Source organism: Sinohyriopsis cumingii, chromosome 7, assembly GCF_028554795.1.
Source record: "Sinohyriopsis cumingii isolate HCF-2022 chromosome 7, ASM2855479v2, whole genome shotgun sequence".
NCBI classification, from domain to species: domain Eukaryota; kingdom Metazoa; phylum Mollusca; class Bivalvia; order Unionida; family Unionidae; genus Sinohyriopsis; species Sinohyriopsis cumingii.
The window spans coordinates 46,925,007-46,944,251 of record NC_142967.1 but is presented as its reverse complement, the minus strand read 5'-3'; the positions used below and the strand labels follow the sequence as shown (position 1 = coordinate 46,944,251).

The following is a 19,245-nucleotide window of genomic DNA, read 5'->3' as shown; positions in this document are numbered from 1 at the left end:
CGCAGCTAAGCAGTTCGCGTCAAAAGCAATAGGAAAGATCGGCGAAACTGTTGTTTCTGGTATTGGTAATTTGGCCACTAAAGGCTTCGATTTTGTCAGAGGTAGAATATCAAATTTAACGCGTAAAAAAAAACAACCCGTCAAATTACCTAGCACCAGCGAAATGCCCCCCGAGGTCAGTAAAGCCATAAACGACGCGGCAAATAAAAAAATAAATGAGCTAGCACAGGAAGTTGCTAACACAAATCTAGTAAAGGAAGTCGCGAACACAAGTTTTATTTCGGGTAGTGGTCTTCGTTTTAGATGAAATTCTTATTAATAAATGTTCGCACAAGTGTCAAACGAAGTGTTCGACATGGACGAGCCTGTAGGTAGAGACACATCCGTGCGGGATTTCCAGTATTTCTCATACGATGCAGTTGAACCAAATACTGGAAATCGCTTGGAAATTCAAGTTCACGATACAACAAGATATTTTCTCCCATCTGAGGCATATATCGAAGTTATCGGGGAAGTTATTAAAGCAGATAATACCGTCTATGGAGCAAATTTTAGAGTTGGATTTGTTAACAACGGCATTATGGCATTATTCAAGAACGCTACTTACATGATCGACGGAAGAGAGATTGAGTCAATTACCAACGATGTTGATTTGGCAACGACGATAATAGGCCTAGCCAGATACTCAGATGATTTTACTAGATCAGCTGGCCCTAGTATGATGTTTGCCAAAGATAATTCTGATCGCCCCGATAATAGGCCGTTTATCGTTAGACAACCCAACGATCGCGCCGCTAATCCTGCCCCCGTTGCAGGTATCGAAGATATGATTATTAGTGCTAATGATGATCATAATCTTGGATTTTCCACGCGAAGACTTATGCTACAAGGAGTTCGCAGAAGATTCTCTTGTGCTATTCCGTTATCCCACATATTCGGATTTTGCAGACATTTCAGGAAAATTATCTACGGAGCAAAACACACCGTAACATTTGTCAGAAAAGGAAATAGCGATGATGCTATCTGGCGAGAAGGTGCTATCAATTACAATACTAACGTGATAGATGTCAATGCCGATCCCGCAAATGCCGGCCAGGTAAAATTACTTAAATTTACCTTGTGGATGCCAGCGATAACTCCATCAATAATCGAAGAAGAAAAATTATTATCATTCATGAACCAAGGTGGTAAATCTGTCATGTCATGGCTGACAACAACAACAGATTCCATAAATACCGATATTGATGGTGATTTTACATGGCGTATTGCATCGCAGCAAGGTACCTCTGCACCTAGGCATATCTTTATCGCTTTTTTGCACACAAGAAGGTATCATCAATTATACAGCCACATGATATTCGATAGTATCCACGCAACAAACGTATCACTAAGAGTAAATGGCCAACAAGAACCATCCGAGGAAATATCAATTAATTTTGAAAATTATTCGACAGCTCGCGCGTATCATCGCTTGCTAAGTTTCATGGGTCGCGATCAAAATATCGATACCGGATTGCAAATATCGCAGCTGGATTTTAATAAATTTTATCCTATCTATTACTTTTCCCTGGAGCATCTCGATCTGGTAAAACAATCCGTCGTTGATATCCATTTCAAGGCTAGAATTCGCACGGGAAATAATTTATATAAAGCAGTTGCGGTGATTCTCAGCGATAGAACAATGATCTTGGAAGGAATCAGCGGCAGAATGAGAATCATCGACGCTCCTGTCGAGAAAATGTAACAAAAACCTAGATTTTCTAAATTTAGATTAAACGATTATTAATATGCCATACGAACACGTCAGCGTAACTCTGACCCCGGGTCAGATGAAAAAACTCCAAAACAGCAACAGCAAAGCGATGCGGTACGAAATTAACCCTGAAAAATGATCAAATTCAGGGCGGTCCTAACAAACTGTCGCTAACTAAAAATCAACGTGAACGTTTCACCAAAGCAAAATCAGCGAATTCCGGCGTTCATGTGAATCTTAGTATAGGCGCCATCAGAGATATGGTCAAAACAGGTGGAATTTTCCCTCTGCTAGCTGCTATTCCCGCGTTAATAGCAGGTGCAAAAGCGTTAGGGTTAGGTGCGGTTGGAGCCGCAGGTGCTAAATTAGCGCATAAAGTAATGGGAGGGCGATACGGTAAAAAAAAGGGAAACGGCCTAAGATTGGGACGACCTCCCATGTACGGATCCGGCCTCTACCTAAGACGACCCCCGTACGGATCCGGTCTGAATTTAGCCTACCAGCCTCAAATTTAGATTTATTCAACGAAGCAAAAAATAAAAAAATAAAATTTTTCAGAGGCGTATTTATGCGGGATCAACTACCAGAAAAACCAAACCCCACCGAGACGGGAATAATAAATCTCGATTCAAATACCGGTCCTGGCACACACTGGGTCGCCTACGCGATTAATCCTCGCGAAGTTGTTTATTTTGACTCGTACGGACTAGCTCCACCAAAAGAATTTATCGATTACGTGTCAAAGTTAAATATTCCAATTTGGTATTCGACACTTCCGACGCAGACGTTAATGGATCCACCAATATGCGGTCCTGAATCAATTAATGTCCTTGATGCAATTTCAAAATCATCCGACCCGTATCATAGAATCGTATTTGAATATGCCATAGATAAATATCATGGTTGATATTTACGGTAGATTTATCTACAGGAAGAAGGAAGCAGAAGTGACTGACGTCGATCTATCAAAGTTCGCCACAAGGGATGATATTAACAATCTTCTATCGCTGTCAGAAGTGGATCCTGGCGAAGTTGCTGTTTTTCAGAGCCGCGAAGGAAGATTACAAACAAGCAACGTGAAAATAACTGATATAATCAAGCGAGACGAATATAACGATCGCATTAATCAATTTACTCACCTATCAGATTCGGTATCAAAATCCATCGCTGATATCGCCGATATTGTAGCGAAGTTGCCACTGAAGGCCAATATCGCTGATGTGGAAAAAAAAGACAACGAGCTATCAGCAACGTTGCTTCTGAAGGCCGATAAAACATTATACGACGATCTTCAGGACAGATTGACAAAGAGACTTAACAGGCTAAATAACGATCTTAAAAAACTCGACGATACCCTAACTAAATTTAGCAAAAAAATTGACGAGGACATAAAAACATCTATTGATAATATCTCCAACACCGCAAACGAACTAGCAAAGAAAAAAGCCGATCAAGCATCGCACAATGATCTCAACGAGAGAGTAAGAAAAATCAACGAGGATATTGCTAATATTCTAGCCGATATTACCGAAATAAATATCGTAATGAGTCAGAAAAGCGATAAAACATCATACGATGATCTCAGCGAGAAAACGAAAAAAATCAACGAGGATATTGCCAAAATTAACGATGAAATTAACGTGGTGCGTGAATTGGCGCGTCAAAAAGTCGATACATCTGTGTACGACGGAGAAATTCGAGATTTGAACGCGAAACTTCTCGACGCAACTACAAAAATTAGCGATATTAACACAAAAATATCGTCAATGAATCTTGGAATATTAGCGCGTATTTCGATACCAGCGGAGGTAGAAACAGAAAATCTTCCCTGCCATGTACCATTTGTGGTAAAAATACAGGATCTTACTTGGACACCTGAGAATAACACATTTAGCTTTACCTCGCCAATGACTGGCGTATATCGAGTATATATTATCTCCTTGATGACAAAATTCAATGTAACAATAGACGATGGTTATGATTTTCGTGAATATTATCCTGGGTTTTTTGTTATGACTATATTTAAAAATAAAACGAAAACTTTTAGGCTAGAACCACCAATTAGAACCGTGATGATGGCCGATTGTCAAGTAATTTTCGAATATTTATCCGGAATACACGCAATTGGTTAGATAAACTAACTAATAAAATGACTGCATCGGACTACCGATACAATCAGGCGCGTTTATGGCAGGATTCGCTAAAAAAGCTCCTCGACGAGTATCAGGTAAAAATAAAAAAATACCAGCGTAGATTAGTTGCCATCGATGTTGCTGTGTACGCGGTAAGTGCAATAATCGCCGGTGCGGGAATAATCTTATCCGCGGTAACAACAATCGCGCCAATCGTAGTAACGATAATAATCTCATCGACAACGACAATCGCCGGTGTTCTCAATATCATCGCAAAAAAAATATCCTCATGTACAAATGAAAAATTGTCCTTGTACACGAGTAAACTATCCCAGGTCAACGAGGCGTATTCGAAATTATCATCGCTGCTTTCTGAAAGTCTCAACGACGGAGTTATATCCGATCTAGAATTTTCTGTGATGGTAAATATCTACTCTGAGATTGAACAAATGAATATCAATAATGTCGGAACTAACTCAAATCGTGACAAACACGACACCGCCGATAACAACGCTGATATCGGCAAGCTCAACCAGGCCAGAATTTAGTATCGATTTTCCAATACCAATTAGCGTCAAGGAAATTGCGCTGTCACAGTTACGCGTCTATAACAGCTGGCCCAATGTTAGGTCGAAATCATTCGGTAGATTATCATCGAATAATTCGCTTGTTTTTGCCAACAAAAACAAATCTGATGGAATAACCCCCGATTGGATCGTCGTTGGCATACCAACAGGCAGTTACGAAATTGAGCAACTAGATAAGGAATTCACATATAGGATATCAAATATAACCGGCGATGCTGAACCAGGAATAAAAATATTAGCACACGAACCAACGCTGTCATCGATAATCGAGGTAAAATCGCCATATGTCGTCGATATTTACCAGTCATCGATTAGGACAGTTCTACGTTAGCCTGAAATCGCACCTCTGGCAAAACCAGAAAAATCTGATTTTATTATTCCAGGTTGGCACGAGGAAGCTCCTCCAGAACTACCGGAGCCAAAAAAATCAGATTTTACCACCGACGAAGGATGGTACGGAGATATCAAACACAAGCCTCTGATCCACAGCGCCATCAACCTCATGAACAACCACAAATTTAACCTGGTGATGTTCGCTTTTACTTTCAGGGACGAAAGAATTCTCTCGTGGTTGCCTCTTCCCAAAATTCCTCCAAATGTCGAAGTCTTCGACGCTACCAACATTAGCGGGATAATATTTCCCATAGATGGTATCTTGGTAAGAAAAACCATCGACGAATTTAATCAAGAACAAAAATTACTATTAAATTTACTACGAGAATCCTTTCATGAATGCATCTTAAATAAATCAGGTTCATGTAGCGAAATTATCGAACGCGTGAAGATTTTAAATCAACTCGCGAATGATGTTGAATATTATCACGACATGTTCATTCGGGCGATAACCGATGATAGATCAATTGCCGATTATGTTCTTCCTATTAGCAAATTCAAGTTGATCAGAAATTCAGGAGAAAAACAAAAATTCATGAGAGTATTTGGATTAACCGAGGAAACGCTACCAAATTTCAAATTTCCCGATTATGATGTTGATAAAATGAGAAAATCCGTCGTTGATACCATCGATGATTTATTTCCGAAATTACATGCCGCGTGGACTAAAAAAATACAATCAGAATCGATTCTCAAACATAATAATGATCCTGCCGGGCAAGGGCGGCATATCTCGCCAGGTATCGTTAACATAACGAAGTTATCGCGATTTATCTTCACGCGGACGTCGTTGAAGGTAGCTACAACGTGGATTCGTCTGTGTCAGAGCAGGCACAGCAGGGATTTATCTTATATTCGTTTTCACCTAGCGCATCTCCGGGTTTTTTGATAATAAAAGAGCCAGTAAATCCGTTTTACCTGCGATGCCACAATCGATTATTATCGAAGATAAATTTCAAACTGACGGACCAGAATGGAAATTTGCTTGATATACGCGGAGAAACACTGAGTATCAACTTGCTGGTGAGATCGTAGAATTGGAATTGGAATCGAAGATTCTAAAGATTCTTAAGATTCTTAAATCTGCCCGCCAGAGAAAAATGGCCAAAAAAATAAATAAAAACCAGGAAATTTTTCAAAATTATATAAATTTCTTAATTTTGATGGGGTAAATACCCGTCAAATTGAGTAATTTATATAATTTCGTAAATCTGTTGGGGTAAATACCCGTCAAATTGAGTAATTTATATAATTTTATGTTTTTGATGGGGTAAATACCCGTCAAATTGAGCAATTTACATAATTTCGTGAATCTGCTGGGGTAAATACCCGTCAAATTGTGCAATTTATATAAGTTCGTAAATTTGTTGGGGTAAATGGTAGTCAGAAACAAGAAAATTGTACAATTTCAGTAAAATGAATAAAAAAAAAATAATAAAAATTAGAATTGGAATCGAAGATTCTTAAGATTCTTGAAATTTTTTTTTTTTTTTGTGGCAAGAATGAAAATCAAAGATTTTTAAGAATCTTAAGAATCTTTGACGCTAATTTTACTTTCATCGACCAGCTTTTTTAGCTGCCTGACGCGCGAGCTGGTAATTTTTCTTGACTCATATTCGTCAGACAAACTCGACCTAACTTTTTCTACCAGCGTCGATAATTTAACAAAATCCTCGATTTGATCATCGCTGACAGTCGCAAGAGATTGGTACATCGCAATCTGGATTTTCTTTATAAACTTATATTCTGACGGTAGCGTGTACCTGTATTCGAGTTTTCCTTGGACGATCGTTTCAAATTCGGACCGGATTTTACCTGCGTCCAAATCAGAAGATAAATTTACATTTTTTTTCAGATCCTCGATGGCCTCGATGATGTTATTTATATTCTCCTCATTCATTTATATTATATTTGTAATATTTAATTAATTTTAGAAAATCCTGAAGAATCTCCGATTCTTTATTTTTTAGTCTGATATTATCGGAATATAATAAAACTCGATCCATTCACCAAATCGATAGGAAAATGTCGCGTTGATTATTTTTTCTGTTGCACGTCGCACCGAGACCATGTGAATACCAAAGTACCTTGCAGCGGCGTTCATCGATGTAAATATAAGTTCCTCGTTTGTCTCTTTATTTATCGATTTAACCCCCTTAGCTGGTCGATATCCGCGGCCGGTATTGCCGGATATGCAATTTTCACTCTGAGTTACCGCGCGAAGATTGGACAGTTTGTTATTAAGTTTATTTCCGTCAATGTGATCGATAACAAGACCGCACTCGATAAGTCCGTGAAAACACTCGAACACAAATCTATGAAGGGTATAATTTGTGTATCTTCCTTTTCTACCCCCGCTGAAGGTACATATCAAATAACCCGAATTACCAACCTTACCAACACGATTCTTTGTTATGATATTTCTGACAACACCATCGGACGATGCCTCGTATCCAATGATCGTAGGATGAGATTTAAACTCGCATGTCATTGTTGTTTCTGGAATCACTGATTTCAAGTTCATTATATAATAATTATATGTCTAAATCGTTATTTGCCTTGAATCGATTAATATAATCTTCTTCACATGTTATCACCGACGAGGATCTTTTTTCATAATATCGCCGCAATTCCCGATAATTCTTTCCTCTGCAGGCCAAACACAACCGAGTTTTTCCTCGCGTGCCAACTTGACAAACTAAACATCGCTGTGGTCCTTTACTGCCACGTCGAATCGCATGTATATGAGCGCCGCAATAATCGCCTCTGCAGGATTTGTCACAGAATTTTGTTGAGCCGATTAATATCCACTTGCATTGATTCATTATAATTTAAACATTTGTCTAAAATATAATCATGGATGTATTTGATCTTGATGAGGCAGAATATATTATACCTGAGGCTGATCTGGCGAAGAAAGAATTTTTCGATGACGGAGCCGTTCACACTTGGTCGACATGGAAAACAAATTCCATCGATGCCACGATGAACCTGGAGCGAGCTAAGAAAATAATCGAGTACATAAAAACCGAACACAAAGAAGAGCGATTTATCTTTGGAATAAAATTTATCGCACAAATGCCCGACGATACTTGGATTATTCGCGATAAACGAGATCCAGTGCGTGGCGGTAAGAAAAACGTTATTCTCGATAAGAATTCTAAGCCCGGATTGTTATTGGGAATCGATGGTCCTTATTATGCTAGGGCATATCCATCTAGTGCAGTCGTTTATGGAATTTATCGGCTAAATAATAATCCGGATGTGAAAAATCTACCTGCGATGAAAGAATCGCCGATGATAAATTGCGTGGCTGAGCGTGTTATCGAACATATGAAAAACGCTCGACGTGGATCTGGTTTGACCCAGTTGAGGTTGATAAAATTAACGCGTGGGCGAAGACCGTCGCTGATGGTGCATCGGTGGACGATGTAGCTGCGTTGAGTAAAAAACTTAAATTTCCGATCACGATGAAAACGTTATCGGGAGAAATATTATACTCGTCGCCGTATAGATCACGAGGAGCACCAATCGAGATTGTCGATCACAATTCACATGCGTGGTCACAGTCGGTAATGATATTTCCACGAGATCGTATTGTCAAATTTTATCCCACAGATAATAAATCTGCGGAATTTTCCACGGCGGATGTTGAGAATAATAATTCCGATGCCATGTTTAGATTTATCAAAAAATTAAGCGCATCTGATCCAATATCGATATGGTTATTTTCGAGTGAAGAAAAATACGATAAATTTATTCTACCATGCGGTGATATTTACAGGGACGAAATATTACACGAGTCGATGAAAAATCTCGCGGTGAAATATTCGTCGAATCCCGACCAGTTACTAACGAATTGCTTTACAGTTCCGTCTGTGGCCGCTCATGCCGCTAGAGAAAAAAACTCATGGAAGCCTACGAGGAATGAATATCTCGCTGATATTCAACTTAGTTGTATCGAATACGGCCATGGCGGATTGTGGAATACCAAGTACGATTTCGAAGATATGATTTCCGTTGACATGAGCGCGTGTTATCCTGGAAGTTTCCTTGGATACGGCGATTGTGCAGATTATTTTGCTAAATTCGGCCATCCTACCAGCCAAATGACAAGGGTAGCAATTAACGGACCGTTGCCTGATTTTGTCATGACCGGATTCGCTTGTGTAACGTCGTTCGAGTTTGCTGAAAATTTGCATAAAATCTGCTATATTTGGTTCGGAAGGCATTTATCTCAGCGTCGTTGGGTCCCTACGGTGTTGTTGAGATATATGCTGGATTCGTCGATGTTAGTATCGTTGACAGTGAGCGAGGCGGTTATATCCTACAGAAAACAAACTAATGTGTGGTTGCCGACAGACTGTGACAACGCGAAAGATATAGGAAGAAAAATAATTGGCAAATTTACTCAAGGTGGATCCGTTGACCACAAGCATCGACACGCTAGGTTGTTTATCAACGACGCCGAGATGGATTTTATAATCGCCGATACGGTATCACGAGGAATATTTTGCAACAGAGAGAATATTATGATTGATGGAGCAAAATTAGGTACCGTGATTAGCTATCTTGACGGAGAATCAGCTCAATATACGCATTTACGGTCGTCGATGCTCGCTTATGTAAGTATAAATTTACTGATATCGCGGTAAGAGTCGCAACGGATTCATTTTATATCGATAAAAAATACCAGTGTAGGCTGGAAAATTTAATCACCGATGGTAGCTCATGGGGAACCTGGAGGATAAAAAACGAGGATATCCTAGATTATTGTGAAGACGCCGATGTCGAAGATTGCGATGAATTTCATCGAGGTAAATTTGAGGAAATATCGACAGCCGCATCTGCGTTTGACCCAATTTCACGCAGCAAATTTGTTTACCTAAATGGGCCTGGCGGTAGCGGTAAAACAACGCGAGTAATAAACTTATTTGCGAACTCCGATATGATTGTGTTGACTCCGACTCACAGATTATCGCGAGAAATAAAGCAGCGTGGCGTTAATTCGTGCACATATCACAGTTATTTCAAATACAGCGGTGGATCATGGGACTCGGTGCGTATGGGAGACAAATATGTCAACAAGATTATAATATTCGATGAAATTTGCACAGTAAATTTAGATATTTTAAAATCGATATTAGCTTGGCTGGAAGGGAAAAATACCGCCGTAATAATGTGCGGCGATCATGGCCAACCTAATCCGATTGATGGTGAATCGCCTCACGAATGGCTCAGAAACTTCGTTGATTATTACGAGGAAATCGACGCTGATTATAGATCGACGGATATTTTGTTGACCGAATTTAAGAAATTGATTCGATTACAGCCGAATAAGATTCAGTGTGACGTAATGAGAAGAATAATCGACGAGACTCCGATGAGCGATTTTCTAAATTTGTGGCGTCCCGATCATTTGATCGTTGCTAGTAGAAAAATTATTCGTGATATTATTCAGGAAATGTTATTTAAGCTGCATTGCGAGAAATTTCCAACACTGCAGGTACCATTATGCTACAGGCCCACTGATACTCGACGACAAAATATTAATATTATTTTGCCATGTGGAAGGGAAAAAAACTTGGTCCTAAATGATATTATCTTTGTTGATATTAATCTCGTTAATGACGCGATAAATGCAGAAAAATCACCGTGGAAATTAGGCTACGCAACAACGATACACTCATCACAGGGATTGACCGTAGATGGACAAGTTTGGATCGTCGATGACAGAATTTCTTGGTCAAATTTGGTATATTTGGCCGTATCGAGAGTAAGAAAATTATCTCAGCTAGGACGAATTCGAGTAAATTATCTCAATGACGCTGGCGGTAGTTGAGTATCTTCTGGTACTATTTGTAATTCTTCTTTGGTAAATCCGCGTTGAGGCGCTAACGAATCTAGGATATAAATCGCTGGTCTTCCTGATGATCTTGTTACGGCAGATATTTTGTGTGTTGTAACACTCCAGGTTGGGTCGGTTGCTCTTTTTCTTCCTCCTTCAGCCTCGCCTTCTTTATACAAATACCTGACTGTGACGCTACCTAGTACAGGCTGAATTGTGGAATCTCGCTTTAGGGGTATATTCGATTTTGTAATTGCAATTGCGGGTTTCATTGCTATCGTTCGAGTTACTTCGTTATTCAGTGCGTTAATTACATGAGACAATCTTGATACCCAATCGTGAGATCGATCATCCTGAATAAATTCACGCGCGTATTGGTATCCGAATAATCGTTCTGCGAGAGTTTTATTGAATCTTTCGACGATAGCTTGATTGTGATGAACACCTACGATACCGCGTCGGATTTTCACATTATTTTTTTTCATCAATGAAGTAACCGCGCCAAGAAATTCTCGACCTGGATCAACCTGGAGAAGATTCGGCCATGTTAACGGGGATCGGGAATAAATTTCGCTAAACGCCTTAGCGATCTCCGTTGCTGTTTTATTCGATAATGGCTCGGCTTCTTTATACCTACTAGCGATATCAACGATGGTCAAAACGTATTTATATGTGACTCCGTCGACGGTATCGTGAGGAAGAAACATCAGATCCGCTTGATGGACCTCATTGGGGACGCTGACGGTGAAACTCGCGTACGGTATTTTCTTAGGCGGAGGAAGATATATTTGCCAAATTGCCTGTTTCGATAGCCACGTTTCAGCGACGGATGATTTTACTTTAGCGGCTTTAGCGAGTTTGGCGATCGCTGATTTTCCTCGCCAAAATCCTCGCGGAGAATAATATATTTGTTCCATATTATTTACCAGCACCGAATACTAATTTACCTTTCATCGCGCCTTTTATCAACCAGGATGCCAATTTCTCTTTGAAACTTTTATCAGGAATTGCGTCTAATGCGTGAATTAACTTGATATCAGCGAGATGCCTCTGTTGTAAATCTCCGCTGCGATATGCGAGATCGTGGTAGTAACAAGCTTTATCGATTGCGTTTACCGGATTTTCATCTTGCTTTGGTTGGTTATTATCGTCAAGTCTGATATCGAGCCTCGTTCCGGGTCCACAATAATTATACCCTGGCAGATGCTTTTCTCCGGGATATTTTGCCCAGGGGGTCCCAGGTAGATTTGTCAAGGAGGCTGCGATATCTCCTCCGGTGGTTCTTCTAGTTTTTTTTTTACAAATCTGAACTTGCGCGTCTTACAAACTTCACATTCTCCTGAGATCGCATTCCTGTTGTTGCGTGTGACGATTTCGGTTGGATTTATCGTAGCTGTGTGTGTGCGACACTTAACACAATATAGATCCATGTATTTTAGTAACATGAATGTAATTGATTTTTCAGCCACGAAACGACGCGAGCAGGTGAAACATCATGCGGTATTACCGAATTCGATTAGAATTATAATCATCGGCCCGTCAGGATCTGGTAAGACGCAATTGTTATTGAATTTGATCATGCGATGGCTAAAATGGGATAAGTTGTACTTGGTTGCACCATCCGTTGACGATCAACGTTGTTATCAGGTGTTAAAAGAATTTAGCGACAATACCGACGAAGGCACAATCGAATTCATTACAGACATCAACGAAGCTCCATCTGTGGAAAATTTGGACGGCGATATTAATAATCTTGTTGTATTCGATGACGTTATGCTGGACAAGCAGACCAACCCGGCTAGGATATTCTCGCGTGGCAGACACAAGAACACCGATGTTATTTACGTGACACAGAGATATACGCAGATTCCAAAGGTGATCAGGGACAATTGCAATATCTTATCGGTATTCAACGGCGTGGACACGCACACGTTGAGAAATATCCATCAGACCTGGTGCAACGGTGACATGGATATAAATAAGTTTAAAAATTTGTTCAGCCGCGCTCAGGCAACGCCGCATGGTTTCATCACGATAAATCTTCACGATCCACGCAGTCGGTATCGAATTGGTCTCGATCAAATTTATTCATGAAAAAGCAGCCCACGTTGCAACAAAAAACAAAAATTTATTCCCTGACATTTATTTTTCCTGTCTCGAACGCTATATTTACTAACACACCCGGCGCGACCAACCAATGCACTCGGTCTGAAATGCATGAAAATTGATCTCCGTAGAAGGCTTTATTTTTGATTTCTGAGGCTTCTACGGAGAAAGTTCGCGTAGGAAGGTTTATTTTGGCTGGACGCACTGGTCTGTTCAACTTCCCTGCTGCTAAATGGGTGACATACTACAGGATCTTTATGACCAGGGCTCGTCTTACGAAAGCTCGTGAAGAAAAGAAGGAATATATCATTGTCATTTCTGAACCGTACTTTTCTAAAATAGCTAATATTTCCAAAATAATGAGATATCAATATGAAAGAAGTATATTTATGAAAACGTGAAAGCCAATGCTTAAGTGCGTCAAAACTGGGGAGTCTATGATATGACAATACAATACTGTAGTGTATGGTGGTCCAACTGCAGGCCCGCGGGAATCTTTTGTGTGGCCCACGCTCATAAAAAAGTAAGTTATATAATTACAGCATATATAAGTATGTATGGCCCGCTAGCTTTACATTTTTGGGTTCATATGGCCAGCGGGGTTGAAGATAAACCTGGTCTAAGACCACTTAGTCCTACAGGTAAGACATAGCACATGTTGATTTTGTTTAGGTAAGCCCAAAACATAAATGTCAGCGTCAGGTGTTACCTGTAGAACTAATGTTGGACTAAAGACCACCCTGATGTTGTGATGGCGTTTTTGTTTTCTTAAGGTGCTATAAATCACTTAGAGCTTCGAAAAAGCACATGGTCTTAGAGAACGGTTAAAATTTCGTCGCTAACTTACACTTAAAAAAAAAGACGGGACTGAAAGAATTACAAGTTGTTTTCTTTCCACACGTAGATCTATGACTTTCTTTATATGCTGCTGGCACACAAAATCAGTGCCGTAAAGCAATCTAACTTTCCGTGAGGAACATTCATTATTTTCATTGAGTAAAAACAACTTGGAAATTTAGAGCGCCACCTGTTGTCATAATGCCATGCTAATACTGTTGTATCCCATTATGACAACAGATGGCGACACGAGTTGAACAAGAAAGACGATACTGACAAAATTAGATTGTTGCAAGGCCAAATTTAAATGAAATCAGGAGTTAGAATGGTGTAAATTGTAATATGGCAAGTTTATAAACAGAATATAAAACTTGTAATAACTGACACAGCATTTGCCATTCGACAAATTAGAGAACGAATTCAGCGTTTAGCAAAAAGCAAGATACAATGACGCAGATGGAAAGTAGATCTAAGCATTTTGCAACTATCCCTTTACAGTTTACATCAATGAAGAATACAATATACATGGATGGAATTACGAATGTAGCACTTGCAAGCAGCCATTTACAATAATGCAGAAGGAAAGTAGCATTTGCAAACTGCCACATACAATTTGCATCAGTGAAGAATACAATATACATGAATAGAATTGTGAAAGTAGCACTTGCAAGCAGTCATTTACAATAATGCATCAAGGAAAAATAGAAAATACAAGCATAGAATTATGGCGGTAATTCCCCTCCATAGGAGTCAACATACGCACACCTACACTCATACAAAGAGGACGAGGTCGCTCATAGCTATATAGAACAAGGCAATTTGTATGAGGCGCCGTAGCGGACGAAAGCTGGTCCAATCAGAATGCTGCCGTTGAAATTTTAATTTCATATGTCCACAATTCCAATTTCACTTGTTGTATCAGAAATGCTTGTCCTTAAAGTTCCATTTTCTAGGTCGAGATTTTAGAATGTATCTGTTGAAATGAACAGTAGTGGTTGTAAGTTATATTTTCTATGTCGAGGTTTTAGATTGTGTCGTTTGAATTACATGGCGGTGATTGAAATTTCAATGTCATACGTCAAGAAATCCTAACTTACGTATTGTTTCAACGAGTTTATGTTGAAAGTTCCATTTCATATGTTGAGTATTTAGATTTCATCTGTTGAATTACACAGCGCTGGTTGAAAATTCGATATCCAATGTCGAGTATTTAGATTGTATGTTCTGAATTACACGGCGGTTGTTGAAATTTTAATGCGGTAAGTCGAGAGTTTCAATTTAACGTGTTGAATCATTATGATTGTGCTGAAAGTTCCGTTTCGTATGTTGAGTTTTCATATTGTATCTGTTGAATTACACTGCGGTGATTGAACATTTTATTGTGCTTGTCAGAATTGTTAATTTTTATATGGTGAAATGATATGTTAGTGTTAAAAAGTAACATTACACAATGTCCACTTTAACAATTAAAAATAATATCGAGTATTAAGATATATCATTCGTATATTCAATTATGAGGCGCCATTACATTTCATTCATTTATAGTTTGACAGTTACCATTCACAGGTAGAGAATTACTATGAATTTCTTCGCTAGACGTCGCTCTCGTGAACGGACCGCTTTATTTTTAAACAAGGAGGCTGCTTATCGTTGCTGTGAAATTCAACAGATGAAATCTCAATACTCGCCATATGAAATGGAACTTTCATCACAAACAGTTACATACAACGTGTGAAATATGGATTCTCGACATATGATATTTTAATTTCAACCACCGCTGTGTAATTCAAAATATGCACTGCAAAACGTCGACGTAGGAAATATAACTTTAAACCACCACCAACATATAAAATCTAAAATCTCCATCTAGAAAATGGAACTTTAAGGACATGCAATTTGATCCAACACGTGATATTCGATTTCTCGACATACGTTATCGAAGTTTCAATTGCAACTTTCTCATTGGACCAGCTTTTGTCCCCTACGGCGCCTCATACAATTTGTTCCGTTTCAGTAACTTGTCGGAGTCCTTTTTTTGTGCTTTAAATAGTCACTTGTGGCTGAAATAATGTTTCGTTCGAAGAAGATAGTTGTTTAAGATGTCAGTTTGGTTGTATCGAATTATGTCCGTTTTGAGGTCGGCATTTTTCTTCGGGGTTTTCAACTCTTCCTTCTAAAAATCCGCTGAACATGGACGTAGGGGGGAGGGACAAGTGGAGACTCAACCTTTCCATCAAACATGCGAAAGTTTATTCGGAAGAGGCCACATAATTAAGTATTGCGGGATATGCATAAAGTTAAAGTTTTGATTTGTAAGCAACACTGCAAAATTTGTGTTCTCTTTCCAGGGTAAGGACACGCGGCAGCTGGGAAGGCGTAATATCAATGCTGACACGAGGATCCACCATACTGAGAAAGATTTCTTTAAGCATAATGGGACTGAGGTTACAGAATACGATTACCGAACCACCTATGGCAACTCATTCATCGGGAATCCGACAACAAATCCACCAACATTTAGGCGCTTCAGAAAATCTCTCCCGCCTCCAAAAGCTGCGAGGGTTCCAATCGATACCATTGTCACAGACTGGTTCCAGCCTCCCATGATACCTTTTAGGACCCCTACACACGTATTGGCCATTAGTCAGGAACCATTCTTAAAGCACAATGCCTGGAAATATTCAAACCACTCTTTGAAGAATGTATACCCACCATATGAAACACGAAGCGAGCGCTTGGTTAAGAACACGTTTAATAAATACGGTGCTGCGTTTCGTACCTTCGGATCTGAGCCCGCTACAACGTCGTGACGAAAACAAAGAATTTTGGTTAAACCTTTCTTCATTCCCGAACTATGACTTTAGACAGGGATTTTAATTTCCTGTTTTGGTAGTTCTATTTAATAAGTTTGAATCCTAAAATTTAGAACGCTAATGACGTTGGCTTTGACGTAAATAAGTCATCTATTCGACACATTATTGTGAATAGTTGTGGCGTTTTGAATTTGTGATCTGTCTGTCTGTCTCTCTGTGTGTGTGTGTGTGTGTGTAAAACGAGAACTTGCAGAGCCAAAACTGAGTCATATTGATAAAGATGTTTATATGCAAGCTACCTGCTTTCATTTTCTAGTAGTGATTTATCGTTTGTTTTATTTGAGTACGGAGCTAAAACAAACTTTATTTTTGTTGTCACAATTATATATTTTTCCTGACTATGATTGATATGTCGTCACACGAAATATCAATGAATTTTTTTGAAATTGCGATTAAATACAATCTGTTTTAAAGCCAGAATATATAATTAATAGTAACTGTAAACCTGAGGTTAGAAAAATAAAATACAGCAAAATTAAAAAGAGAACTCACAAAGTTTTTAGTAAGGAACTATATGAGTAATGTTTAAGAAACATACATTTCTTTTATCGTTGATAGCCTATAGTTTATGTGATTGCTACAATCGACAATCTGCTCTTCTTGGTTTATAATTTATTATTTTTTGTATATACTAGTAATGTTTGTTTTACAACACATTAACGTAAGAGTGCCATATTTCCAGTGTTCTTTTCACTTCTTCTGACGGAGCCACGGTAGCTAAATCGGTAGAGCGTAGGACTCTTAGTAATCTTAGGGTCTGATACCCGTCCAGGCAAGCTCGGGTCGGCTGCTTCGGTGTTTCATGGGGAAAAGCACTGTGCTCCCATTTAATGAGTTAAAAGCAGCCAAACAATCAACATCAGTTTTTTTTAAAATACACTTACTCACAATTAAGATTTAATTTGTATGCTTTTATAACGAGAGATCGATCGCTTTCGTACAGAAAAGCTATCCCGGAAAGAAACATATAGATATGAAATAATGCAAAACGTTATGCCTTCTTTGCTTTGTTTTTCCCAATGTAAAGGGTCAACAACAATATCTACAAGGACCGATTGATTTTCTTTAAAACATGCAGTTATTGTGAACAACTTGCAGTCAAATAGTTTTCTTTTTCAAACAGTATTGTATTATAGTAGAATTCATATGGGTCATGTAGGCGTTCAACACCAATTATTTCAATAATTTGTGTCAATTTTTAGAATTTGATTATACATACCTTTAAATATCAATTATACACTTTATTTGGACCCTCATAGATCCATATTCCTTTGAAGAGTCATTATTTACACGCGCAGAGAAGGGGCCCCGAGTGGCCGAGTGCTCTAAAGCGCTCTCCGTTACGGATCACTACCATCTCACCTCTGTCTTCGTAGGTTCGAGTCTCGGATTCAACCAATGTGGGTATGTGAGAAAGCTTGCCAGTAGCTTCTCGAGGGTCGGTGGTTCTTTCTGGGGTTTTCCCGGGTTCTTCCTCCACCATTAATACTGGCCGCAATGTATAGCCTATCGTGTGCTGAAAAAATGGAGTTAAAACCCTACAACAACAACAACGTGCAGAGAAGTACACATGGCTAAGTCAATGCTAAAGTACGTCGACGTTTTTGGATGAGATCAACCTAAAGATGTGATCCAGTAGAATCCGGATAGAATATCGTTCGCTGTGATGTCACAATGAAAGCTACGCACGTTGCTATACATATTCGTACTACCCTATATTGTGAGGATTAGACTCTACTTGCTTTTTGTTGACCAAGTCAAACTCTAGTACATGGCCACCATTGTAGAAGTCCGTAGCGATCGATAATTTTTGCTGAAGTTTCTTGATGACACCCATGGTGCAGAATATTCAATAACAAGGACTGAAAAGGCTTTGGTTAAACAAAATTAGTATTAAATTTTAATAAAACATTTTATATTTAATTTAACATGAGTAAATTCGCATTCATGACCTGTATGACTTTTACAATAAAATGAAAGTATGATAATTTAATTTATATCCCAACATAAATCTCGTATTGTTTATTTTGTAAAGTTGTTTAATAATCTGAAGTCTCTTGCACAGAAGTTTGCTTAAAATGATGCAAGTATTATTAAATTTCGTTACCCCACCACCACCATCAAGAGACTTTAACATGGCAAAGAGACTCATTTTTTTATCTGAAGGAAATTTATCTCACTCAAAACTGATAATAGTATTGTTTAAATATTTGCTCAACTGTTTGTATATAGCCTTCAGGGAAAACATTGTTTTCCTTTTGCAGTGCATGTAATTTTATAGATTTTAAAAATATACATATATCTGTGATGCGGATTTCTGAGAAATCTCTGACAAAACTGCCAATAAAGTTGAAAAGTTGAATTTGAAAAGTACTATCCGAGTTTATTTCGACTATATATGGAGTCACTTGGAAGTCTTTTAAAACTTACAAATATACTATCGCTTATAATCATCCCTTCACATATACAGTGCACGTGCAATATACTGGCACGGTGTTATTGTGTCCTTAAGTGCAATGTTCGTTTTCCTACAGTACTGGAAATCACTGCAGTTGTTTGGACCTTTCGTTGATTGATTCCATTACTTTTAAAGTAAACTTGTTTTGAGTAAATAATTATAATGCTGGACTAATTTAAAACTGAAATTTACAGGCTTGGCGTGATCACTGTCGTGGTTCATCATGCATGAAAATGAAAATTGATACATTAACACATT

At 38.7% G+C, this 19,245-nt stretch overlaps 1 protein-coding gene across 2 annotated transcripts in view; it reads left to right on the top strand.

The window, feature by feature from the left end:
- LOC149795145 (testis-expressed protein 36-like) overlaps window positions 1-18,902 on the top strand; it is a 65,924-nt gene extending 47,022 nt beyond the window's left edge. For both annotated transcript variants that reach the window (XM_089964864.1, XM_089964865.1), the window contains one exon: window positions 16,005-18,902. In XM_089964864.1, coding sequence (XP_089820990.1) covers window positions 16,005-16,466 — 462 coding nt within the window. In that variant the 3' untranslated portion in view covers window positions 16,467-18,902. The remainder of the gene's footprint in view (window positions 1-16,004) is intronic.
- The last annotated feature ends 343 nt before the right edge of the window (window positions 18,903-19,245 follow it).